This window comes from Uloborus diversus, chromosome 1 (genome assembly GCF_026930045.1).
Source record: "Uloborus diversus isolate 005 chromosome 1, Udiv.v.3.1, whole genome shotgun sequence".
NCBI lineage: Eukaryota > Metazoa > Arthropoda > Arachnida > Araneae > Uloboridae > Uloborus > Uloborus diversus.
The window spans coordinates 252,168,202-252,196,107 of record NC_072731.1 but is presented as its reverse complement, the minus strand read 5'-3'; the positions used below and the strand labels follow the sequence as shown (position 1 = coordinate 252,196,107).

The following is a 27,906-nucleotide window of genomic DNA, read 5'->3' as shown; positions in this document are numbered from 1 at the left end:
TTAATACCCGTATCCTTCATATTCACGGCCATATTCATTAAGTCCATCATGAGGCCGATATCCATCTGAACCATAACCATGGTGGTATTCTTCGTGATATTTCAATGGTAACTCGTGGTGTTCATGGTATGGGTGAGCTAAGGAAGTAATGTGAACAGCGGCTGGGTCTTCATTCGCAGTGCCAGGTTCATTCGTCTTAACATGAGCCCTAAATCCTTCATGGTCAGCTACGTAGTGGACTAATCGGTGGATTCCTCTATCGTCAGTAAAACCATAGCTGCCCTTGACTCCTTCGTGGCCGTGACCACTTTCTTCACGGAACTGCTCCCCATGGTGGTCTTTTATGTCATATCCAAATGAGTAAGGAAGGGGATCGTGTAGGTAAGGCTCGGGAAACTGAAACAGTAAAATCATGTCACCTTTAAAAAAAATTGTAAAGACAACTTTTCATGCAACTCAAGACGATTTTATTTACAGTTGAACGCCGATAATTTAAATAAATGCATAGGTAAATAAAAAGCAATTATTACTCTACTATTCACATCGGAGATGTGTCACTTACCAGCGTCATTTAATTGCTCAGAGTTTCAATAATTACTATAAATTAATATAATTAATATGAGGTAAGTAAAGGCGCTCGAGCGCAAGTGTCAGGTGAGGATGAATATGCTTGTGGCGTACGTCATAGAGCACATAACCAAATTGGCCGCGAGCTTTGAGGTACTTCTGGCTCAGCGGTTAAAACACCGGGTTAGTACACAAAGATCCGTGGATCAAACCCAGCCACGAACATGCGTCGCTCACCTGCCACGTCGGCATCTGTATGCCATATGAGGCAGTGAGAAGCAAAGGAATGTACTGTCTGACCACGGATTGTATGGAAAGACAAACATCCATTTTACAGCCGGAAATGAACGAATCTATTATTTTTTATCGATGTCAGCTTTTACAGAAGCAGAGTCTCATTAAAATGAGCGGAATACGCGCATCAAATTTTACTTTTCCCCCTTATTCGTATAGATTCGTCTTAATTGAACATTTGAAAATTCCATGCAATCCATGGTTGGACAGTAAGTGGACATTTGAGTAAAACGCGTTTAAAGATAACATCCTAGGTAGGCTTTCATTGATTTTTTTTCCTAAATCATTCTGTACAGCAGCACCTACGAGGGCTACTTGTACTCTCTATTTCCCCAAGACAGGAGAGGTTCACCTACCATGTGTACTGGTTATCTCCAAATTTTTAATTTTTGCCAATTACATCCCTTTGCTTCTCACTGCCTCATATGGAATGCAATCCGTTATTACAATTCAACGCATATAATTAAAAAAATAAACTAATAAATAGAAAACAAAACTAAAACTCTGCAATTTGCTCTTTGTATCACATAAAAAGAGTGTAAATTGCCTGTATATTCACCAGCTTCAAGTGTAAATAAATGGTGAACACAAATATGGTGAATGATGAAGTAAGGCTTAAAAAGTTGAATCAGTTATGACTCTTTGGAGACAATTCATGAATCAGAACCACTTTACAGGAAGTATATATTTCATTTTTGCAATTTTACATTTGTCCAAATAAATATTTGTTTTTGGCGATTTTTTTTTAAAAAATCTGATTTTAATTTGGCCACTGTTGTTGATATTTAGAGAGTAAACTATTGAATCAAATTAAAACTGCCAATAATGAGAAAATGACATTAAATTGGAGTAAAAGGAAATCATGTGAAGATCATCATTTCGTTTTCATGAATTAGCTTAGTTCTTTCTGGCTCAAAAGCGATATAAGTCATTAGAGAAAGTTAGTAGAGAAATTCTCATAACAAAATACCTTCAAAAACTATTTCTTCAGTAATTTCAAATGCGGCTAAATTTTTTCCTGAAAATTTTGAAGGATCGAAGATCATGCGTTATGGTGGGGAAGAAATTAAATGTCAAGTTCTAAATAATCTATCAGCTACATTTAAAAAAAAGTAATGAAAAGGCGCCCAAGCTTTCACCATTAATGTATGCTTAAAAAATGTATGCATAGGAGCATAGACATTCAATGCAGTTAAATTAGGACCGCTGTGAAATGTATCATTACAATGAGGAAAATGCTAAATTAAGTATCGTTAATTCGAAGTTTTACTTCGTATGATAAATGATATTTACCTTCCTTATTGTTTTCGATTTCATTTTGTGTTTGCAATGAACATTAAAAGATACTGTACATAAATGGGAGTCATATGCATGTTATAGAAACAGTTTCATGTGTATGAGCTGATGATAATCAATAAGTTAATTTGTATCAGACGTTTCACATGTAAATTGTTTTTGGAACGATAAAAAAATATATTACAATCTTGCAGTGTCCGGTAGTAATAAAATTTTAATGTCAAAAGTAAAAGCAGAAATAAAAAACAATCCTGCGACATAGAATTTTAAGTGTCCTCATTAAATGAAAAATCAATAAATAAGTTAAAACTGTTAAACGTCTAAAGTTTAAAAAATAGGTAGCAAAATCACCTAAGAAAAAATATATATATTAAATGAGTTGAAAAAAAAAACCAAAGTAATTTACACTGAAAAAATAATAAATGAGAGCATTGGCTCATAGCTGGGAGGGGTTTTAAATTCTTTACCTCTTACTTTACTTATTTCCGCGTATAATATTTCATTTATTAAGCATAAAATTACTTATGTAACAAAGGAAGTGCTGTTTTTATGAGAAATAAATCAATTAACATTATTTCCCACAGCATTAAAGTATGTCTTGGTATTTTCCAAAATAAATTAAAACTTACATGACCTGAAGTGACTTTAATGGCAGCAATGAACACAACTAAGATGATGCCCTAAAAAAAAAAGTAAAAATCAATAATTCTTCAAAATGATTGGTTTCAATTTCATTAAAAGTCAAAAGAAAAATCAATTGTAATATGAACCATGTGTAAAATAAAGGTTTTGTGAACTATAAAAATAAAGCAACAAAACAGTTTCAAGAAACTTTTTTTAATGAGAAATCAGAAATGTAATGACGCGAAGTAATAATTCACCACAGCTTTTAAAAAGTAATACAGAACTACTTCTTCCGCACACTTTACCTATTTACGTAATTTTATCATAAGGTAAGTGCGCCAAATAAGGCCAATCTAAGGTTCAGGGCATTATATATCTCGCTTATTGATGATTTAGTTGGCTCCAGTTTTTGCGTATTCAACAAACGACTCATAAAAAATAACGAAAAAATTCTTCCAAGTGAAAATTTAAGTTTAAATTGTGATTGGCTTTTTGGAGACACGGGTCCCCAATAAAGCAATGGAAAAACTTCGAATAAATGACAATTGAACTATAAAAAAATTGAAAAATTCTATCATGTCAATAAAACGATTAAACCATATTTAAAGCAGTGAGTTTCAAAGGGTTGAAAATGGACATTTTCAAGCTTTAAGTAAAACGCTTGTAAAGATAACGTCCTAGGTAAGCTTTCCTTGATATTTTTTTCCAAATCATGCTGTACAGCAGTACCTACTAGGGCTACTAGTACTATCTCTTGCCCCACGACAGAGGAAAGGTTCCCCTACTATTTGTACTGGTTATCTCCAATTTTTTAATTTTGCCACTAACATCCCTTTGCTTCTCACTGCCTCATTTGATAAAATTAAAATCATTATCTAAAATTCCGTATTCACTTCAATTTAAAAAAAGATCAACCATTACTCTTGAGGAACTGATATTTCGTCATTTTCTGCTTTTCGGTTACTCCTGCGCATAGTTCGTGCACAAATGTGCAGCATATGCAGCACAGAATCGAACCCTCCACTCGAAACGTCGGGACCGGTGTCCAAATAGTTCAAATCAAGCTCTTATTTGACCAATCTACTTTTCTAGGTTTATAAAATCACAGTAAAAATGATGGCACACAGAAACATTTTATTTTTTAAATTCATTAACTGCATAAATTAACGTAAATTAAGCTACCTAGAACAATTTACGTTTTTATTTATTTATTTTAATTCTAGTAAATTGCAGTGAACCAGGAAGAAGCAAAAGACACAGCAATATAAGATTAGCTGTTTTGGCAAGACTTCTTTGTAACAACGGTTGCCACGTCTTGTCTGTTGATAACAAACTACTTATTATCATCATATAGGTTTTCTGATGAATATAAAATCACGATCCAGCGAGTTTTTGCTATTCAATACAGGAAAAATCGGTTGTTGGCCTTTTTGGTCTACGTAGAATTACCTTTGTTAAAAATCTACGCCCTACCATCTTGTTTGTCAACTAATTTACAGTAGGGCAACCACGGCTCTGGGATAGTAGCTTCGCTTCGAATGCCGGAAGTCGTTTGTTCGATTCCCACCAAAGCCCTGGATGTTATTTCTTCTCTTAATGCTGTTAATCTTTCTTATGTTTCCTTATATAAAAGTAAAAAAGCGCAACTTCTCGAGGCAAGAGCACCCCCATATCTTCACACTGATTATTAACGACACGATAACAGCAACAATAATACATATTACTTTACTGTGCATTCATTGATGTTCGGATTACTTTTGAAAGGTGATTTAATGAAGACTTTGCAGATGGAAAAGTTATATAGGTATAAAAAAAAAATTGTTGTTTATATTTTGCCAAAACACAAATCTGTCATAACTAAGTTTTGGTAAACAAATGCAGCATTATTAATTCAAAAAGTTTAATATGATTTCATGAGCTTTGATCTTATCACAAATATATTAATTACGTAGTATAACTAAATATATTATTATGTTAGATCTTTCGTTATAGTAGCAAAAAAACTTTCAATTCTGTACTGGCTGTTTGTTATAAAAAAAGCAAAATTAGTTTCCATTGAAATGTTTTCTCCTCCCTTCCGCTGAATTATGTTTTGTAGAAGCTTTACTTTGTGTAATGGAGGGGGGGGGGGGGGGGTCAATGATGATCATGTTTTTCACAGGAAGCAACAATACCAAACTAAAAAACCTAATAGGCTTACCTTATAAAAACATTTTGCTAATTGAACTTGCAGATTGTGGTAAACATCGGTAACAACAACTTCTTTATATATAAAATGGTTCTGCCCAATTCTCCATAGAATGCGAATTATTCTAAACTGCAAAAAAAAGTTAAGGTCAGGCATTTCAGGGTTGTAATCTAAGTTTCGATACCTAAACGCTTTCACGAAAAAGAAAATCAAAGAAATAACAATAATATAAGGACGATATTTCTGGGGGGGTTTTTTCTAAATAGTACGTAAGAATATTTGAAAACTGCCTTTGGAATCTGGTTATTTTAGCTGACAATATAATTATTTTTTAGTTTTTCCTGTTTGTGTGAATGGAGTGAAATAAAAATAGACAGAAATAACTGAAGCGTTTTGTCTACAAGGATTGTTGCTGTGACATATTATTATCGCCATTTAAAGTTGATTGATTCCATGTGACAGTGTTTTACACTAAATGTATGTATGTTTCGAATCAAGTTTTTTGTCGACCAAGGATTTTTATCAAAAAAAGAAAAGAAACTTTCTATTTATCGAAAACTATCTAGCATATAAAAATGTAAACTTATAAAAATAAAATGATCTTATTTTTTTGAACTATTAAAATTAAGTTTAAAATGGAAAACACGATAATGGAAGAGAAAATACTTTATATATTAGCTTTGAGCAACATTTATTTTATGCGATAGAAAATGATTATGTTTTAACTGATGGTCGAACTCACATATTTAGGTTTCTTACGAATGTTTTTTTAATCGAATTTGCTCACCCTCCATGCTATAAACTAATTTTATGTCAAATTTCGAGAAAATCGGCCGAACGGTCTAGGTGCATGCGCGTCACAGAGATCCAGACAGAGATACTTTCAGCTTTAATATTATTAGTAAATGTTACAGATAATTCTAATGATTTAATTGTCAGATATTTTATCAATCATTGCACACAATTTTTCACAGATTTTATCAGAATATTGTCCATACTAGACTAAAACAATTCGAAACGTTATTTAACCTTAAAAACTATATTTTAAAATTTTGTTTTTAAATTTGCATTGCTTCTCTTGAGAAATTAGTCGATTTTGAGTTGGGTCCTTCTTGAACTGAAGATGCAAAGTTTTTCTAATGAAGGAGTCAAAAATTTACGAAATTTTTCGGATAAAAAATTTGTTGAAAGAAACTGTATAATGTTAGAAGGAAAACAAAAACAAATCATTAGTGATATTTTTTTATTTACAACCAGCTACTTTCTTCAAAATATGAACGTAGCCATTTACATATGCATGGTACATAGCACCACATGAAGAGTACAAACTGTACAACAAAATACACCACAGGAAAACGACAAAGATTATGCTCTACAGCAAGCTTGGCGTTAAAGTTAGACATCTTATGGTGACGCAAGTGGCTGCGTCATCATACGTGTCGTTGTGCAGAGAAGATAGATGTAAATATTACATTCGGAACCTTCTTCCAACCTTAGGTAAAATGGCTTAGAGAAAGATGCTAATCACCGAAAAACAGATGCTTTTATTCATCCAAACTTCAATCATATTTTGGCTAGAAGAAAATAATCAAAATTTGAAATTCTAGTAAGTGCAAATCTGAACATTAGAACGGTTAGAAGTTTGTATGAAGAACTGCAAGGCCGTTCCACCGTCACGTGCGGGACCAAAATACTCTTAAATTTCATTAACATTTCGTCATATCTCTTAATATTTTTATGAAACAGTAATAAGCAATTTTTTTTAATCTTTACATTAGATACAAAGATACTTCTGACAAAATTATATATTTATTAATTCATTTTGTTATTTAAAATAATTTTTTTTTACATGCGTCACGGTGGGACATCCAAAGTCTACCTCTGGTAACTTGCTTATGAATAAGCTAATATTTTTGCTCTATTAACACAGCAATGACGAAGCAAAGAGCAGATTTTGAAAGCTATGGCTCCAACGTAAAGGAAACACATCTCATTAGTTTGGAAATAATTATTAAAACCATCGAAAAAAAATATGTATACGCCCGTTCCATTGAAAATGGTCATTTTGTCCCTCACGTGACGGTTTCTAGATTTCATTAAAAAAAAAGTTTTTGAAGAAAGTTTTTGCTTAAGAAGTCACACATGCGTTTGTGATTTCTTAAGCAATATAAATTTTGTTCATCATTCCTTTAAATTATTATTTTTTATGAAATATATGAAGCGCCACGTGCGGGACAAAATTACCGTTTTCCGTGGAATGGCCCCGCAGATACCTTAATCACTGTGGGGAGAAGTTGAAGTTTGAGCTAAATTTATTAATATCATGAAAAATATGGTCATAGAATTCCTTATGATCGGCTTCTAAACTTTCAAGCGACCTAGGGGGAACGGGGGGGGGGGAGACTTTCACAAATTCATTCAGGATCTATACAAAATTGGTTTGTCGAGTAAAATCCGTATTTTCATCCCATAGATATTTCATGTTAATTTACTAGTGCTTGTTTTGTGTTAAGTTTATTTATGCTTCACCAACTTTATAAATTGTTTCATTCTTGGTTAAAGACGTGATTGACACATAATGCTTATAAAATATGCAATTATACTTACCTGTTTATCTTATAGAGTATATATACATTTATATAAAATGCATTTATGATATGCAGATATCTACTTCTCACAATGTTTTTACGCAATGTTTATGTGTTGTCAGCTAATAACTGCAGTGACTAATCCTTTTATTCGCTTATAAGCAAATTAGTTCAAAAAAAAAAGGCAAAACCAACATCCTTAAACAGTTATTTTCAGGAACGCATGTCAAAACAGAAACCTGCCAAAAGTATGAGATGCCTACTTGGAGATGATACGTTCACTGTTCATAAAACATTATTGACATTATCAGAGGAGCCCAACCTACGATCCGCGGATCACGTGTGACCCGCGGAGCGCCCGTCATGAATTTTTCGAATTGCAAACAACGTTTCGGAACCTTCGTTTTTTTTTTTTCTTTCGTCTGTTTTAGTTCCCTGGATGCTGGCAAATAGCAACATGGTTACAAGTGATCACAAATTGGTCTCGTGCAAAACAGTTATAAACTTTGCATTAAGAATAAGAATAAAGCCATTTTTAGTATGTATTTTTTTTTCTTTTCAGATTTAACGACGTTACTTAGTCAAAAAAGGTATGTAAATATATTTAAATTTTTTGGTCCGCGAAATTCATCTTAATATGCGATGCAGTCCTCAGGCTAAGAAAGGTTGGGAACCACTCGCATTATAAAAGATATATCTATGTTTAACAGTTTAAGAAGTGTTTGTAAAATCTCTGTGTCTGTTAACCTAATTTATTTCTACCATTTAACTTTTCTGCCGAAAGTAGACATTTTATGACTTTAATTATCTGTTCTTTTTATTTATTTATTATTTTTTTATTTTTTAACCATTGTATAGCCGGCTATAATGTTTTCCCCTAAACTCCATGGAAACTTTCTATAATACCTTTAATATTTTTCACATATTGCAGCACCAACATAATTTAAAGTTCACTTTCAAAAAGTGACAAAAAAAAAAGTGCTATTTTTGACAATGAAAAAAAACGCAATATTTTAAGAAAAACCTATGGTAGAGTAACCCTTCGTTACATTGAGTTTTTTAAGAGACAAACAAAAAAGCGCGATGCATCCAAAACCACGATATAACCGAGGTCATGACAATCGCTTATTCATTCAACGTAAAAACAAAATGATGGTGAATACACGAGAAGATCAAACGATATTTTTTTCAAACATATATTGCTGATGAGCGACTAGTAAAGGAAAGAAAATATTTCAAACTATATTAGAAATGTTTTAAAGTTGAGAAGCATTTTTGAATAAAATTGTACTAATTTTCTTATGGGACAAATTTCTTTAACCCTTTTTAGTTATAACACAGGAGAGTAATGTAAGAATTATGCTGTCTTTATCCTTAACAAAAGCATTTTTTGCATATAAATGTTCTTAAATAAACTGCGCCGTATTTTTGTGGATATTTGTTGAAAATGATAATTTGCAAGATAAATCATATTAAGATGAAAATAAAGTTTTTTGTTGCAAATAATACGCAATGAAAAATACCCACATTTACCTTCAAATCCATTATGAAGCTTGTTCGATGCTTTACTTTTTCTAAATCATTGTTGAAATTCGAAAATCAATGTTTTTTTTTCTTTTTCATGCAAAACCGCTCATTTCAGGTGTGTTTTTTTTCCTGGAAATTTCGGAATAATTTTATAGTTTATGTCGTTTACGTTTTTACATTAAAGTTTAATTATGTTTTAATATTTACTCCACGGTTTTCACTGAGAATTTGATTAAAACTATTGAAAATGCATGAGTTCCTTTGAAATTTTAGCGTTTTACTATTACAAAGTTTATTTATTTATTTATTTATTTTGTTAAATATTAGTCTAAAAACTGCTGTTTATATTTTGGTTATTTTTTAATCTGATATGAAAAATTTTGATTTCATCATTAATAAAAATTTAAAAGTAGCAAAAACAATCGTTTCACTGATATTTAAAACACTTATCAAGACACTCGTATAGCAAGGATCAAGTTTACCTGAAAGAAGGAGATGCTTGATAGTTTTCCTTTTCGTTAGTTTTTCTTTAAAATATTTTATTACTAGTGGTACCCGCACGGCTTTGCCCGTAATAAAAAAATTAAAAGATCTTTTGGTTCGCCTGTATATCTGCAAATAATGTGTGGTGAATTTTCCAGCCAATTGGCTTGTGCCCACGTTACGGTTCCACGTTATGATAATTTCGTATCTCGCCAATTGGCTTGCGCCCATGTTACGGTTCCACGTTATGAAAATTTCGTAATTTACTTGTCCATCTTATGATATTTTTGCTCTTAAAATTGGAATAGAAAAAGAACCACATAGAATTTTCGAAAAATCGATTTTTCGCTTCGAGGTGCACACCTCCGTGCTACAAACTAACTTTGTGCCAAATTTCCTGAAAATCGGCCGAACGATCTAGGCGCTATGCACGTCACAGAGATCCTGACACACACAGAGAGAGAGAGAGAGAGAGAGAGAGAGAGAAATCCGGACAGAGAGACTTTCAGCTTTATTATTAGTAAAGATATTTTGTAAATTTAAAAAACGGCAGAGCAGTTTGATCTGCTCTATTAACAGTTTGACTAGATTTTTATGAACTATTTTTACCCTTTTAAATGTGTAACGTGAAGTTGTTTGGTTAATTGACTCAAGTAAAATCCATAAGCTCCAAGAAAAAAAAAGATTCAACTGTCCCCAGTCTCCCCTACTACATACCATTAGTTTCAATTCACATTTTAATAGTAGCTGTATTTAGGATATTTAGGCACTCTGTAATGCACAGCATGAGAAGGAGCATAATGTGGACCATGATGTGCTGGAGCATAATGCACAGGAGCAGCATAATGAGCAGGAGCTGCATAAGCTGGAGCATGAACATGGACTGGAGCTGCAGAGTGGACTCCCACTGCTGCTGGATTCTGATTGGCTGTTCCAGGCTCGTTCGTCTTCACACTGGCCCTGAATCCATGGTGGTCAGCCACGTAATCCACAGTCCTATGGATGCCATGGGCGTCGACGTAACCATAGCTACCTTTCACGCCTCCTTTGCCATCTCCTGTTTCTTTACGGAACTGCTTGTTGCCATAGTCGTCTTTCACGTCGTAGCCATAGTCATATGGTTGAGGTGAGTGCTGAAAAATTTAAATTTAGTGTTATTGCGAAAAAGTGAAATTATAGTGAAGAGGCTTTGTAACTTCTAAAATTAAGTGAGCAAAATAAAATTTGATAAAATCTTCATCGTGTCATATGTCAAAGTCAGCTTTGAAGTGAACTAAAAACGGTGAAAAATAAAACCAGTCTTAATCCCATTATCTTTCTCATGTTGAATTTAGTAGTTTGGCACAAGAAGAAATTAAATAAAAAAAGGAGTATATATTGTACCATTTCTTAAAACCGAAAAAGTGTTTTTTGTTATGTAACAACCAGTTTCCTACAATAAATAAAGAAATGAATAAACTAATAGTTATAAATTAAAATTAAATAATGAAAAAAAAGGCAAAATATTAAATAGTTTTAGGTATGAAGTGATTATATTTTTCTCTTGAAAAAAAAAAATTCTAAATAGGTATATGCTCTTTAAATCGATAAAATTAAAAAAAAACTAATTCGCTTAAATATTTTATTAATAAAAAAAAAGAAATAGTAAGTATGTCTATTTTAATGAAAAATGTAAACATTTAAGCAAAGAAATGTTTAGTTTCAATTACGAAAGTGAATTTTTGAATAATTAAAAAATTAATATTTAATTTTATAAAAATAATTAATTTTACTATTTATTTTTTGAGAAATTACGATTGCTTATTGTTCTCATTTGACTGTTTTGATATTCCTATGATTTTATTTTCTCGCCGACTTGCTCTGCAGCACCACCGTCGGCCAGCCTCACGATGCTGCTCCTCTAGTGAAAATCGTCTCCAGGTTACGTCCATATCCAACATACACACGCATACATACACACACATACACACACACACTCATTCCTACACACAGACACAAATACACACGCACACACAAACATTCATGCCTGCACACAGACACAAACATTCATGCATACATACACACACTTACATATACACACATATCCACACACTCATGCCTCGACACAAACACACACGCCTATATGCAACACACACTCGTGATTGCGAAAAACATAATTTGAATTCAAAATGCCATAATTCAAATTAATAATTTTTTTTTATTATTATTCAATAATAAATAAGAAAATGGTAATCAATGACAAATAAGTATTTTTTACTGATATGCAAGGTAAATGGAACAAGCTGCGTTATCTCTAAGCAATGATAAAATTATACTAAAATATCACTTTATAAATATATGTTTAGTAATGTTGTTTCTTAATAACTTCTCATAAATAATATAATTGGTTTTTTATGAGTATGATGATAGTAATGTTCAGGAGAAGCAACGAATTTTATCAGGATCTGTTTTTAGAAGCTTTCTTGAGAACAAATAATTTAATTATTAGTTTTTCAATGAGAGTATAAGCTGTTTTCAAAAACTGTTACCTTAGTTTTATTAAAATAATAATCATCGTGAATACACATACGTTTTAACTTTTGTATTTATACATTTCTTTCTCTAAATTAATAATACATGCTAAAAGAAAGTTACTTCAATTTAAAACTTTTGTTTAAAATGAAAACCAATTTGAAATACATTAAAATCGAAAATCTTTGCATAGCAGCTAAATAAAACTGATATTAACTATTAAATTTTCATGAACATCTATCATGATTATCTCTTCACGGACGCTTAACTCTATCTCAGCGTCTTCCTTTCAAAATATCCCTACTTCCTGACCATCCAACAGGAAGACCAAATTAAGGGTGAAAGTCTTTACACTTTCCTTTGCTTTCAGAGGGGTATTGTTTACTTTTTCTCGGTCTATATGCGAGCGAAAGGGATGGAGTACGATTGAGAAAGATTTGAAATAAATGGTGGATGGTTACTTACGTAATCGTGGTGACCAGCATATTCGTGACCGTAGCCGTGTGCGGGGTAATGATGTCCGTATTGTGCAGCGGCAATAGTTGCCATTGCAACTAGGACTGAAATCTAGAGAAAAAAAATTCAATTATGTTTTCATAGAATATATATGCTAAAAAAGTATTTTTAGACCTATGATATGCATACAAAATTACATATAGTGCAGTGGTTTAAGCCTTTTAATAAGAATTTATTAAATGTAGGGTTTTTCCATCTAAAAGTAATATGTAATAGCACTTATATTAGCCAAATAATAATTATATCAATAATACTAATAATAATAATAATAATTATAATAATGATAATAATAATAATAAAGTAAAATAAACACATAAGTAAAAAATAACAAATAAAAATAATAAATAAAAAAAATTAAAAATAATAATCTCAAGCTCAATAAAAATAATAGTCATGCATTTACGCGTTCAAAAAAGCATGCATACTGAAAACAATTTCTATGAAAATGATTGAGTCTTGAAATAATGATGCTTAGAGAAGTTGAGTTATTCAGTTTCAAAACGAAATTAGTTGGAGAAAACTTTTGCTTTAATCATTTATTTTTGAAACTATTCACTTAAACTTTATTGGAACAAAATGATTCCTTTTGCGGAATTTAGAATGCGAGAGTAGAAATAAAAAAAAAATCGTCTTTTACAAACAGAAAAACAGAAGAAGAAGCAATCAATAGATACAAATTCGGTATATTTAATGTGAATTTCTAACTAAAGTCTTGTTTTCTCAAAATTTTAAAGCATTTTTTACATTATATAATGGAACGTCAGTTACATCCAACGTATGTTTAAATGTTATCTTTTACAAAATGCGACACAATATCATTAGTTTTACGTCAATCGAAGTAAAATTCAAAAATAAACAAGTAAAATAGGGCACCACCTAAAAAACTTTAATCACAGACATTTCCATCTCATTTTTGTTGATAAAAAGAAACGTTCTTCTGTTTTTGCCATTAAAAGTATAAGACGAGTTTTCAAACACTGTTATTTTTCTCTGATGATTTTTCTATAAACATTTTTTTTTCTTTTTACTGCATATTCATTGATTTCTGTGCAACATAAATTAAAAAAACTACACGCTAATTCCTGTAACTGTTACAGTTAATGAAACTAAAAAGATAAGAAAACTCATTATCGAATATGTAAAAGAGTTCTTGAGAATTTACATGACATAAGCTGAAAAACGGAACAAAATTTATTTTATCCGAACTATTCAACAGAACTGGAATTTTACGAAACATTTTTTATCACTATTATAATTATTTTAACCTAAATGCTCAGAACCGAATTCACTGCAGTTATAGCACATTGAAAAGCTCAGAAATAAGCGGTTAACAAAAATGTTTGAATATTTTTGTTTAGTTTACATTGCATTTTTAAAATAATTAATACGTATAGCCACACACCATAGCCATAACCATCAGTGCATGTTCATCTCAAAAGAGAATTTCTAATTTCTCATGTCAAACGTATATTCATAAATACACATATACAATTTTTTTTTTTAATTTTAAAACCAGAAAATCTCAAGATTTTTTTCTTCAAATTTTGGCTACATAATATATGCAGACAAAAAATAACAGTAATGCAAATATTACTATTGTCTTGACACGATTTTTTTAACTTAAAAAAAAACATAGTTAGATACTTTTTAAAAATTAAAACTATTTCAAAAAACAACAGAACAAAATGCATTTGTTGCTGTGTTAATGACTTCTGTTCTATTATATAACTGTTTTTATTTATTGCTTTAAGTGCAAAACTAAACTACAGTCGTGATTAAAACACAATATCTTAAAATAAATTTCTTTTTTAAAGCAAAACTATTACCTAATTTGCTCCTTGAAAAATTAAATGAAAGAATTACATTGATTGGGAAAATTGAAAAATTTGTGAAGATCATATCAATTACCACTTAACTACACAATGGAGAGTTAGGAAAAATGGGACAAAGCTACATTTATGCCAAAATAAAATGCAAAAAAAAATATATTTCTAACTTCTCCATCTAATGTAGCAGCTTTATAATCTAGCTTAATTCTAAAGTTCAGGTCTTATTTTGCAAGCTATTTTTTTTCACATTTTATTTCGTTGTAAATGAAGCGCTGTCCCATTCCTCCCGCCGTCCCATGTCTCTTGACTCTCCTTTGCTATGAAATATTTCGAGAAACACAGCCCTTCTCTATAGTTTGAATTTGTTGAATAGAGATTTTTTTTAATTGATATCCCATTACATGAAGATGTACAGTATTTTAAATTAAAATATAAATAATTTGATTTCTAGCTTACAATTATTTTTAAACATGCCACAACATTTTTTTTTTCTAAATTCGAAAATATCATTACGCAAAAACACCAATCAAATGATTACCTTCAACATCATTTTCTCCAAGGGAAATTAATCTCTGCTTCAGCGCAACTCACAGTTACAACGTTTCACCAAAAATTCCACTTTCAGTTTCGTCCCCCATTACTAACTGCGTTTGGTATTTATACTTCGCCGGATGGCAACATGCTAGATAGGAAGCGATACTCTTCGAGATGGGAATTCTAGGTCAAAGTGATTTCAAACCGAGATTACGCACTCATTGTGAGTGAAACAAATGTCCATACAAAAGCAAGCCGAAGAAATCCCATTGTCCAGTAAAATGAGCGCCGCTCAAACATGCTATCCAAATGGGAACCACATCGCTACAATGTTAGACAAGCGCGATATGAATGACGCCACGCCTTAAACGTTAAAACGTAAGACTTGCGAAACGCAACTTTCATTTCTTTCAAACTAAAAAAATGAAACAAACAAACGAAAAAAAAATCCAACACTAAGGTGAAACATAATTTCAGGTCAATTTCACATAAAAGATATTAGTTTTAGTTAACAATAGTAAAAGTTCTCGAATTCAGGTTAATTGTAACATTTTTGTTTTGCGCGATTTTCCAGTCATCAATTTTACGTTATAAACTGATAGTAATTTGCTAGGGACGAAATTATTTTTCTTCTTAAGGAGTTGAACCCTGATGGTGGATTTTAAAAAACATTGCTCATTTTCTAGTTCATTGTGTTGCAAAATTGTTAGCAGTGATTTATATTTCGCACGTGATGGTATTGAACGGATTTGAGAACTAAATGATTGAAATTTCCATAACAGAATGAGAGGCGAATGATTACATGGTAGCTGAAACTTGATATTTTTTACATTACACAAAGTAATAAGTAAGTCACGTGTGAGAAGTTTTCCGTTAAATGTTGATTTAGTTCAAGTTTTAGTCACGATATTCAAGAGGGAGCCGTTTTCTTGACTATTTCAGAAAATTTTTCATACTTTTTAGAAACAATATTACCCATCTGGTTTTTTTTTCACGAACAAATCGTTTTCTGTTTTTGTTGATTTAGTTAATTTTTTTGTGAAGGTATTCAAGACGGAACCTTTTTCCTGATTTTTTGCTAAAACTTTTCATAATTTTTGGAAACAATATTGGCGATCTGTTTTTTACAGAAAACGTTATGAAAAAAATATTTTGTCATTTATCTGGACTGATAGGAATATTTTAATACAGAAATGCTTACCTTTTGAGCAATCACGAATTGCTTATTTTTTTCACTTGATCGTTGAAGGACGTCTGTGTACGTGTCTTTTGATTTTATTTCTTGATGCGTCCAAATGTGTCTCAGAATCAAATTATTAATAAACCACCCTACTCGACTTTACACAACAGTATCCACCACACAACATCCAGCACATAAAATCCAGGATCCAGCCTCTGGCATCTGTTTGATTTTTGACGTCTTAAATTCAAATTATTGTTGCGGTTAAAGTCATTAGTATAAACAAGGAACCCAACGAGTAGGGTCCTATTGCAATTCGTGATTGCGAAATTTGTATTCAAGATCTCGAAATTCAAACTTTTTTTTCATATTCTTCTTTTAAGCAGATAAAAATATATTTTCTTATCAATATTACGCGTATTATTATCAAACCAAATTTTCTATTTTAATTCCCTTTAAACAGTTATTATAGGTAACATAACTAATTATATACAGTCATATAATTAGTTATGTTATCATAAACATAAAAATTAGCTAAACTTCAATTATAAAAAATAAACTAACAAACAAAGTAGTTGCACCTTTTAGAACATCGCAGCTGGCGTATTTTTTTGAAATAGAAACTTATTTAATTGTTTTCAAAAGGAAAAAGATGAAGTAAAAATCAAAAGTACATCAAAATAAATACAATTTGACGAGAAAAAATCGTTTGTTGCTCTTACTTTTGGATAAAAATGAAGCGCTCTTAGTTTCATTTTTCCCCGTTGCCAAAAATTAAAAAAAAAAGAAACGAAAATAAATAACTAAATAATAAACTGGGCTCTTAACTAAATAATCTTCTCTGAAAATGAAAGCATCTTCACAGCTCCTTCTTTCTATTAAAGAAAAGCACTCCGAATTTTCTTTTATCTTCCGATACAAAACAAAATAAATTAATTGAAACTATAGGATGAAAACAAAAGCAAGTCGTCTCAACAATCATTATTTCACTGTAAAACCCAGGGCTACGCAGTTGGAGTTGGAGTCGATTGCTTTCTAATTCCAAGAGTTGCAGTCGGTCGTTTTCCCTCCGAGTCTTTTTCTGATAAGGCTGCGAAATCAAAATCGGAGTTGGACTGATTTTGAGGTAGAGGAGTCGAAGACTCTAAAATTCTCGAGTGCAAGTTCATGACTCCGCAGCGGTGATAAAAGTATTTGCTATTTGAATTTATTTGATTTTGATTCAGTCATATTTGTCTCTTAGTTCTGTCAATGTTAAGTCTTCAAAAGATGATATTTCGATTTTTATTAACAACTTTCTTTCTATTTCTTAAAACTAGGAACATATTCAGAATCTGCGCAATTTTTCATTATTTTGTAGTTTTCACCTGTAGGAGTCAATGTTAAAAAAATCTCAATTGTAAAAAAAATGATAATAATACCATACATTACCTACAACGAAAAGAAAAAAAATCAGTACATCTTTTTCATCAAAAGCTTTTTCGAACAAAGTTTGTTTGAAGTAAATTTGTCCTTAAGTTTGGGATCTATGTTTGCATTAAATTTCCCCGTAGACGCTAACGTTTTGTTCAAAATTGAACAAAAAATTGTTCAAATCAAAAAGTGAAATATGGGAATGAGGTGTCCTCGCAGAGATCTTCCGAGCATAAAAGTTTGTTCAAATCGACTATTCAGTTAAAAGTTATAAGGGATGTGTCACACAGACCGACTCGACCAACAAACACACATTTTCCAAGTCTCAAAACTCTACTTTCCAAACTCTAATTTCATACATTGTTTGACTATTTATTTATTTTGGACTTTTTAGCAAAATTTTTTGAATGCATTAAGCCTTCTATCATGCCTTTTTTTTTTAAAAAAACTTTCTTTGACTTTTATGAGAAAGTAGGCTAAAAACAGGAAACAAATTTAGTCTGTTGACGAAAAGAAACTTCGTATAACTAGCCATTTTGAGCAAAGCAAACGAATTCCATGCGTATAATGGTTCTTGATCAATTCCGTATCGAATAGTTAGTGTAATTGGGAAAGCAATTTGAATACAAATTGTAAAAACGAAGTTATATTTTTAATCGAAACGCTTGATCCTAGTCATATTTTTGATGAAACGTTTGTATGTGCCTGAAAATTAGGCAAAGGAAAGCACAGTTCAGAATGCAACACCGATGGTGAAAAAAACATTCGAACACATTCACTTCAACACGGCGACGCCCTTTCTGTAGAAACCACAGTTGCCAAAAAAAAAAAAAAAAAAAACAATTGAAACGAATGAGTGCTCGTGACAGTTATTGTGAAAACTATTGTGTGTTATTTTATAGGATTTAAAAAGAAAAATGGAAAAATAGTATGAAAATGAAATTAAATTATTCAACTCTCATATTTTTTAAAAAAATATTGTTTGCTTTTTTTTAGTTTTTTAAAAATTTGGTAAATTCGCAACTCCAGCGCTCGAATACGCTATCTCGCGGTAAAACATCGCGTTGCACGTGTTTCTGTTGAGGTAAACATCGGAAGAGTGTTATGTGCAATTCCTTCACTTAATTCATCATCCGATGTATTTAAATTTGCTTTCAGCAATAGAAATTGTTGTGTCTGAATGGCATTTTCGAGCTTAAAATAATGTCAGTTTCCATTATTTCCCCCTAAAAAGTGAGTTAATTGTCATAAATAGCGAAAGTGTGAAGAGAAGAAAACTATGGATTAACAAACTTTGCATCGGCATGAAATTAACTGCGAATATGCTCGTAAGTTTGAAGCAGCTTATTTGAAAGGGGGGGGGGGGGTGGCGATATTTTTTGGGGTCAAAATGTCGCCACCGAAATGTCGCGGGAAGAAATGTCGCCGGGCCAAAATGTCGCCGGACCAAAATGTCGCCTGTTCAAAATGTCGCCGATCCAAAATGTCGCCGGGCCAAAATGTCGCCTGTCCAAAGTGTCGTAGATCCAAAATTCGCTCATTCAGTTGGTAAGAAAAATGCAAATATACAAAAATGCTGTTTAACACCAACTTTGCAGAATAAATGATTACTGCCTTTAATGAATGTCTCCGTTTAAAAGGGACTGGACTAACTGTTTCTTGATAAATTCTAAAAAGATTATTCCGTTTTGATTCGCAACTCTCGGCTGTTTTTCAGCAAACAAATAGAATACAAGCGTTACGTTATCTTATTTCTTGTGACTCGCTATCTACCAACTGTAAAACTCTCTGACAGCGTTCAGCTCTGACGTTCGCTAAATTATTTTAAACTTTTCTTGAAGAATAATGTGCGTTTGTATGTGACCGATTTTTTGGGGCCATTCTACGTCAAAACCTGTAGTAAGAATTCGAACGATACCCGCAAGTACCCATATATGATTTAGGGCTGCGTGGTTTTTTGCGTGAATTCGTTCAAGATAGTGGAGTAACTGAACGTTTTCATCGATATGCGTGACTGTCATTGCTCAAAAAATGATGAACGGAATCAAATAAAATGTTAGAAAGCAGCAGGGGGACAGATTTCGGGGCCAATAACACCAGAGGGTGGAGCAATCGAATGTTTTTTTTTCCTTTCTTTTTTATTATCTGTGACTGATATAACTCAAAAAGTAATACAGTAGACCCTCCTTTTCAGCGGGTTTATTTTACGCGGTTTCAATTATACGCGGTTGAAGATTTGACACCTTTATTTTATTTACGCAGATGAGTTTCGGTTTTACGCAGATGCGGCAATGCAAACAGGTAACATTTTCCTCTCTTTCAAAACCCATGCTCCTAAAGATTGCAGATTACACATAACTAACTGCATTTTGGCGTGCTAATAATCGAAATTGGGTCCTTGGAGACATTTTATGCGATTGGTTCCAGAGAACCAACGAGGATACCGACTCCGGTGACACACAACCAAAAGCGCTCACATTGAAAATTTTGAAACATTCGTAGACAATAGAAATGATCTTTCTGATTTGTTAGTGAAGGAACATTCTATCAAGGAAATGATCACGGATGCGTTATTGCTCCGCAAAGAATTAGAGGAAAAATTCTTAATGACTACAAAAAGACTATCATAGCCAGCTCTTCTTCATAAACAAAACACGAAATTAGTTTGTTTTCTTTATGCATATTATGCATAAAAATCGATATAAGTACACATTAAACTTATTATACAATTAGTCATCACTAGAATGAAGTATTTTTTTATCTACGGAACCTAATCCCTATTTTGACACTAATATTAGATCTCAATTTACGCGGTTTCGATTTACGCAGCATTTCCGTGGAGCATAACCCCCGCGTAAAACGAGGGTCTGCTGTACAAGGGTTAAGACAAATTTTGGTCTACAAGTATATCTTAAAGGGCGAGTTGCTCATTTATTTTTGGCTTCAGTCATCCCAAAAGGATGGATCACCGAATAATTTTTATCGTTTTATGTGACTGCTATATCTCAAGAAGTAATGCGAGGATTCATACAAAAAAGTAGTATACAAGTGAAATTAAACGAAAACAAGCCTTATTTTCGTTCTAAGTTGAGTTTCGTAATCGTTTACCTGAATCAGTGTAATTAAATAAACAATGAAAAATATACTGAATTTAAATATGAGAGGTTGAGCATGATATCAATAAAATCTAAATTAGCCGTGTATTCCTCTCATTTTTGTAGCACTTTAACTAGAGTGGGTGTTAAATAAAAACTGAGTTTGCATTCTTATATAATTTGCGTAGTAAAAATTCACTAATTAAAACAGCAATTTTTTCTGAGAGAGAAAAACTTATTTGTTTATTATTATTATTATCAATATTCTTTTTTTTCTGAATTACCAAGCTAAATTGAGCTGGAACTATTACTTTTTGAAACTCATTTTAAAAATAAGTCTAGGTCAAAATTGATCTGAATAATCTCATTGATATCAGTTATTTCACCCTACATTATGAAATTTTTTCTTTTCTATTTAAAATTGGAAAATGTGATTAGCTGACAAGCGCTACTTCGCAAGCATGAAAGTATCCTCTTGAAAACCTTCAATAAAATAGCTGTTCTGAAATTGTCCCTTGATGTTCTATCGAATATATAAATTTCATGAATGTTGAAAATTGAAAATATTTGTCATCGCGTAGAGTCGTTTTTCAAAAATCTGAGTGAAAGACACCTGTTTTAGCAGTTACGGGTTTCATTGATTTCAAAAGATTTTACGGTGAACATTTCGACGTAACTTCAGAATTTTACTCATAAGAGATGGGAGTTCCCCCGGCAATAGTCTGTTATCTCTGTTAAACATTTGTTTTGCTGTCCCAAAATCCCGGTCGCAAAGGACATACAAATGTCCTCTCAGAGGAAGGTCTCGAGCAGTCTTGTTAAACTTCTTCAGTTTCATTTCCAGAAAAAGTCTCAGAACAGTTTTGATCTTACTTCAACCATTTTTTTTTTTACAATTCTTAGGGTGATGTTAATAAATCTATGAGAAAATTAAATTTCATTAAGATACTTCTCTACTTTATTTCCACTCTGGACCGAGATTTCGAATTTTTCCAGTGAAAGGGGAGAGGGAGGATAACGGGCGTATAACCAATGCAAATTTCATAGGATTGCTATAAAAAACACTTCCACTTGCATATAAAAAAAAAAAAATTCAAAGTCGGGGGCCATTCCGCCTGATCCCCTAAATGACTGACCTGTCGCTACCGTAATAATATGCTAGAGTAAAGGAGTTATTTGTTTTTACTTCATTACGCCAAAAAATACAATCCGCCTATTCTCTTGCCATATTCACATTGCGCCTCACTATTCTTTCATTCGCGTTTAGAACAGTTTAGTTTTACTTCCATACCATTTTTTTGTCTGAATCCTTGCGTTACATCTTGATTCTTTACGTTACATCTTGAGTATTATTATTAATCAGATTAAATGAGAAAGAGAATTCCGTTGCAGCAGCCTTTAACATGTTTACATTTGTAATAGTATACATAAAAACGTATGTTTTTCTGAAAACTATTAATTTTCTGGAATTAATCTGATGTGTACGAATTAAGACAGGAGAAAACGTTTGGAATTTTTGAAGGAACTTACTTTGAAAGGCAATTAATCTTTCGCAACTTTTATGCTGAAAAGCATCGACGTACATTTAAATTTTTCGTACAAATTGAACTAGCGAATTTTGGGCCGGCGACATTTTGGACCGGCGACATTTTTGACCGGCGACATTTTGGACTGGCGACATTTTGGATCGGCGACATTTTGGACCGGCGACATTTTGGGACGGCGACATTTTGGACCGGTGACATTTTGGTCGCGACATTTTGTCCCGCGACATTTTGGGCGTATACCATTTGAAAGAGGATAACGTGTTATACTAGGTAAATTGTTTTTATTGTTTTGTGCGAATTCGTATAAGTATGAGGTTTTATTTTATCTAAAGCTCGAAAGGAGGATTTGATAACATTAGCTGAAGAATTAGTGCTCTCATCTCTATCTATTTTGAAAATAATTCATTTAACTGACCTTATTTTACTGCAGCATTAAATTGGAATGGACAGTATGCAAAATATATTCTTGAGAGTACTGTCGCAGAACAGAATGATAAATTTTCACCTAGAAAGAATGTTTAGAATTTGAGCTAGCAAAAAACAGAAGCTGAGAATTTTAATCGCTAAAATAGTGCGTCAACTTTATTTCATTGCTTACATTATCGGCTGAAGAGTTTCGCCAAACATGTGTTTAGGCGAGATTTTGCTTATCAGTTAACCATTTTTATGACGAGTTGAATAAAAAGGTAGAAAGGTTATAGAATTCGATAAGTTTAAAGAAATAATGGAAGATCAATCAAAACGAAAACTTCCACCATTTTTCCGTGAGAATTTTATTGATGATTTGCACATCATGACAGAATTAAATCATTTAATTCCGAAATTAGAAGGATAGGAAACGGAAAAAAAAACTAACCGATTCGGCAATTTGAGAAATAACACTACTACAAATGTAAAACAATTAGTGCTAGTCAAAGAAGTATCATCGTCTTCTTTTGATAAACAATAGTATTATCCTATAAATAAATTATCTAGCATTAAATGTTATTAAAATGTAGTTCTATCAAGAATTGATAAATATAGAAATCAACATGGTGGAAATGACTGCTTTAGAACAACTACATGTTTTGTAAAAATTTCTCTCGTTTAGTAATGTTTCTTGATTTCTCATTTCTTTCTATGTGGGCCAGACTATTCACAAGTCTTAAAATATTAATTTCAAACGAATAAAAAACAATCATTCATACAAACAAAAATTAATAGGCTTATTATCATTTTCTACGCTACGGCATGCGTTTGTTTTACCTTTTTTATCCGCCACTAGACAGTGACTGCAGTGCCGCCTATAGTTCTTTGGAGTAGCGAATGAAGCTGCTAATATTTTTTAAAATAGCTAGAGAGAGAGAGAAAGAACACACTTGATGGATTTCCTTCCTTTTTGAGGTGATAAATTGAATTATTGCGCTGAATTTTATATTGTGTATCGTTCTAATAAATTTGCTGTTTTCGTTTTTTTAAATATTGAAAGTTTTTCATGAGAGTTATTATAATACTTAAACAGAGTTTTTAAGTACAGTAACCATAATCATTTTGAATGTTAGGTTTATGTGGGAGCGTAATGTTTCATTTTCCTAAGCTTAAGAAGTGGAATACACACATTTTACGCATAAAAGGGCATTATTATTTATTCTCCTGCGTCAATATAAACAGTGTCCCTATAATTATGTGGTTCTTTATTTATAATGTGCCTCGTTCAGAACATTTTGATTAAAAAAACCGAAGGCTTTTACATATTGCGGGATTTTTTTTTTTTCATGTACCTCACTGCAATCGTGTCCACAATCTCTTGATAAGAATAAAAAATATTTTACTTAACGCATCAATGACAAGACAATTTATAAAAGCGTTAGGTATTTTAACATTAAAGAAATGAAAATCAATCAACTAGAAACTTTTGATCCAAACAACAGAAGAAAAATGCGGTTGACATTGTTGCTTTTCTATTCGAGTGAAAACGCATTGATTATGATTTGGCATTGAAGGGAACTGGTCTGAACTTTTAATGACTCTAGAATTGCAAGTCATAAAAACTTTTTAACACCTATTTGATGGTAAAAAAACTTCTGATGTATAAATCCTGTTTATCAATAGAAAGTTTTACGTCTGAGTACAAAATATTAAAAAAGAAAGCAAAAGTAAAAAAAAAGCGATGTACTAAAGCTTTGTTTTTTAATACCGTCAGTCCTATTGTCTTCAAAAGTATACGCATTTTAACCAATTGCATTTTTCGAGCTTTTACTTGAATGGGGGCTAAGTGAAATGACTTTTAGTTTAGAATTATGAAAGTGATTAGAAAAAGGATTTTTCTACTTTAAAAGTTTGCTTGTTATGCGAAATTTAGGTAAAAATACAAGAATACCAAACAAAAAGTTAAAATTAAAAAAAAATGCGGAACTAGAAACAGATTTATTTAAAGAAAGTAAGTTTTTAAGATCAAAGTATACATCTGTTAAGGTGAATTCTACCACTTTCAACAAATTCATAGTTCAAGAAAGTCACATTTTTTTCTTTTAAATTTTACATTAAAAGTAAAATAGTTGCGCATGCATAAGTTAGATGTATCTGAAAATGTAACAAATTAAGGTGTTTTTTTCTTTCATTTGGTATACGTTTTGGAAATTGTTTTTCGGTAAATTGTTTGTCGATTTGTCAAGTCCGTAACAAAACATATTCAATTGATTTTAGATACTCAAATAAGTAAATGTTCTTAAACTTAGTTTTCTTCTCTAAACTTTTACGTCTGTATAGTTAGAAGCGTAAACCTTTAATACAGTAGAACCTCATTTTCTAGGGCTTCGTATAATCGGACCTCCGGATTATCCAGATCAAATTTTAGGATTAAAAAAAAATGTTTACACAGATAATTATAATTAAGCAGGAACGTAACTAAAAGTGAAATATACAGCTTTTGATTGAGCGTGCTTTTTTTTTCAAAAGACACACGTGTTTGGACCACTAGACAGTGGACCAGCTCTTTGTTGAGAAATTTCGTTAAAAAAAATTTCATACATATTTTTTACGTCTTTTAAGCAGTTCTGTGCAATTTTTCTACAAATCAGTTCATTTTGTCCAAGTCTTTCTTTTTTTTAGGATATGCTTTGCTTATTGCCCATACTACTTGGATTATCCCGATTTCCGGGTATCCGGATTACATTCGGTTCCAGTTAGTCCGGAGATGCAAAGCTGTACTGTACTTGGTGGTAGTATCAATTCGAATAAAAACAACTAAATTCGGAAAGCTGTCAAATCCGTTACCAGTGCTGTAGTAACTAACTTGATAGGTAACGGATTTTGACAGTTTCACTGAATTGATTTGGTACATTGCAATGCATCCCTATTCTACTCTTACCACTACACGTACAAAATAACATAAACTCAACAAACATTTATTCTTTAAAGTGCATAAATAATGCCTATTTATCTTTCCAATAATAAAAAATACAACGACCGTTATTTATTTGGAGTAGTTCCACAGACATAAATAAATAAAATTATGCAGAGATGGCAATTGATGGCATTCTAAATATTACGTGCTTGGAATTAAAGAGCAGCGAATTCAGAAGAACAAAGAAATAATTTTAAGCACGCTAAATTTAAAATATTATACACAAATGAATACCTTAATATATATATATATAAGTACAATGTAAACGATCTGTATAAATCTCTCATTTGTTGAACTGGGTGAATGAATTTGATTGTTGTTATGTATGAATGAATTCTAAATATATTAGATGACCTGCGATGCTTTCCATGGTTATTTTTCCACTTAAGTATCCTTACTTGCAGGTGTTTCCGGCTAGTAGTAATGTTGTATTTGACGCATTAAATTGTAGTTTACTGTTTCGATTTCTTTTTAACTAGATTACTAGACTCGTTGTGTCTTTTCCAACGACGCCAATCAATGCAGATTGCGCGTAATTAATACGGAAAGTGTCAGAATAGTTTAATTTACTATCACGGCAAATCAAATACCTTATGCCTTTTTCATTTTCTAAATTTGGAAAGATAAAATGATAATGTTAAGGAATTAATTAATTTCCATTGTGACAAAATGTGGCACCAATTTAAAGAAATTTCAGGAATCTTGTATGTGTTCTTATTGGTCGGATTTTTTCTGGTTTCCCACTCTAATGTTTTATATGACTTTAAAGAGGAAAAAAGCATATCAAGAGGAAGTGTTTGTATGTTTGTGTGTTGGCCTGCGTGTTTGTATGTCTTTTTGCTAGCCTGCCTGTTTTTGCTCACCAGCTTTTGAAAAAAGAAACTGATTTCGAGATAAAATATTGCACAAGTGTTCTCTACGAGTCAAGTCGGTTCAAACGATGCTTCAAAAAGATGGATTCGGTGGATGATGTTTCAAGTTCAGAGATTTCTTATTTGGTTTCGAACAGCTTAGAAAAATTAACATTAATGTTTACAGTAAAATTGACACTTTTAGTCCAACAGTTTGAAGTAACTTTTCCTTTTAAAATAAAAGAGACATGCTATATCTTTTTTAGAAAATTGTCGCCAAATCTAAGGAATATACGATTGGAATAATTTGCACTGTAATCTAAAGGAGAAAGATTTTTCAATCATGTTAGAAAATGAAAATTCGATTTTCGTACACTTTAAAGTAGTTTCGTTTAGTTCCTGGTGAAACTTCTTGTTTAAATTGAAAAATACTGATGAAAAGAGTATTATTATTAACATAAAAAGGAAAAAAGGAAACCTTTACTATGCCTATTTTTAGTTGGGTTAAGTGTAAACTGAGATTTCCTATGGGGTCGAAATGATGCAAAATGCGCCAATTTATCCGCTAAAAATGTTAATCGCAATATCCAAAGCATTTTGAATCCTGCATAGAGATAAAATAGCAGTCTTATTCAAAATTTCTGCAATATGTTGCAGCTTTATGTCAATGGAAACAACTTCAAATCTTGACGTGGAGATAATTATCTCTAAAATACTAATAAAATTTGAGCAGCATTGAACAGCATGAAAAGATCATTGATGGATAAATTTAAAACTCATTAATAAAAGATGTCTCATGGGGTTCTTCGAATCGCTATTTTTTATTTATCTTAAGATTTGTGCAGATTTCACACAAATACGGCCGCTATTACATCTCAGCAGCTTACCTTACGCACACATCATTGAATCTGCGTAGACAGGCCCTCGAGCTTACTCATAGGTTGTCATTTATTCCATCATTAAAAATTACTTTCATCTTAAGGACCACGATTGGTTGGTTGTGCTGTGACGTGAAAGGAGACAGCGAAGGTCTTTGGTGTAAAGCCATAGCAGCAATTTCTAACAGCAGGAACGATAACCACTACAGGGTGCTTTGAACTGAAGTTCTATTTTTTATAATGCTGGGAGAAAGGAACCATAGGTCAGAAGGAATTCAAATTGCTTAAAGAAATATGAATGGTATGGAGCTAGGAAAAAAAAATTTATTGGTATTTTAATAAAGTATAACGCACTGCTTGTAAAACTTATAGAAGAACGGTGAATGTGCGTTAGCAACTTTAACGAAATTCTGCTCATTAAAGAGGGGGGAAAAGCTGCCAAGGGTTTGAAGAAATTCATAGAGAAAGTGACTTTGAAAATGAAATTTGAAAGTGGGGGGAAATCAGTTGCTTCTACGTCAGTAGGAGATGTAGCCACTACGTTACAGGAAGGATATGTTTGCTTACCATGCTGCCATGGTTTCTCCTTTCTTCAAGCAT

The 27,906-nt window shown here is 32.0% G+C and overlaps 2 protein-coding genes across 2 annotated transcripts; both read right to left on the bottom strand.

The window, feature by feature from the left end:
* Positions 1 to 9,102, bottom strand: LOC129219976 (cuticle protein 16.8-like). The gene is made up of 3 exons (XM_054854300.1): positions 9,091 to 9,102; positions 2,787 to 2,837; positions 1 to 396 (listed from the first exon to the last, which is right to left on the bottom strand). The coding sequence occupies exons 1-3, from the start codon at positions 9,100 to 9,102 to the stop codon at positions 1 to 3; spliced, it is 459 nt and encodes a 152-aa protein (XP_054710275.1).
* LOC129219967 (cuticle protein 16.8-like) lies at positions 6,298 to 27,906 on the bottom strand. Its single transcript, XM_054854289.1, has 4 exons — positions 27,874 to 27,906; positions 12,544 to 12,645; positions 10,285 to 10,700; positions 6,298 to 6,543 (listed from the first exon to the last, which is right to left on the bottom strand). Exons 1-3 carry the CDS (start codon positions 27,904 to 27,906, stop codon positions 10,305 to 10,307), a joined length of 531 nt encoding a protein of 176 aa, XP_054710264.1. The 3' UTR covers positions 6,298 to 6,543; positions 10,285 to 10,304.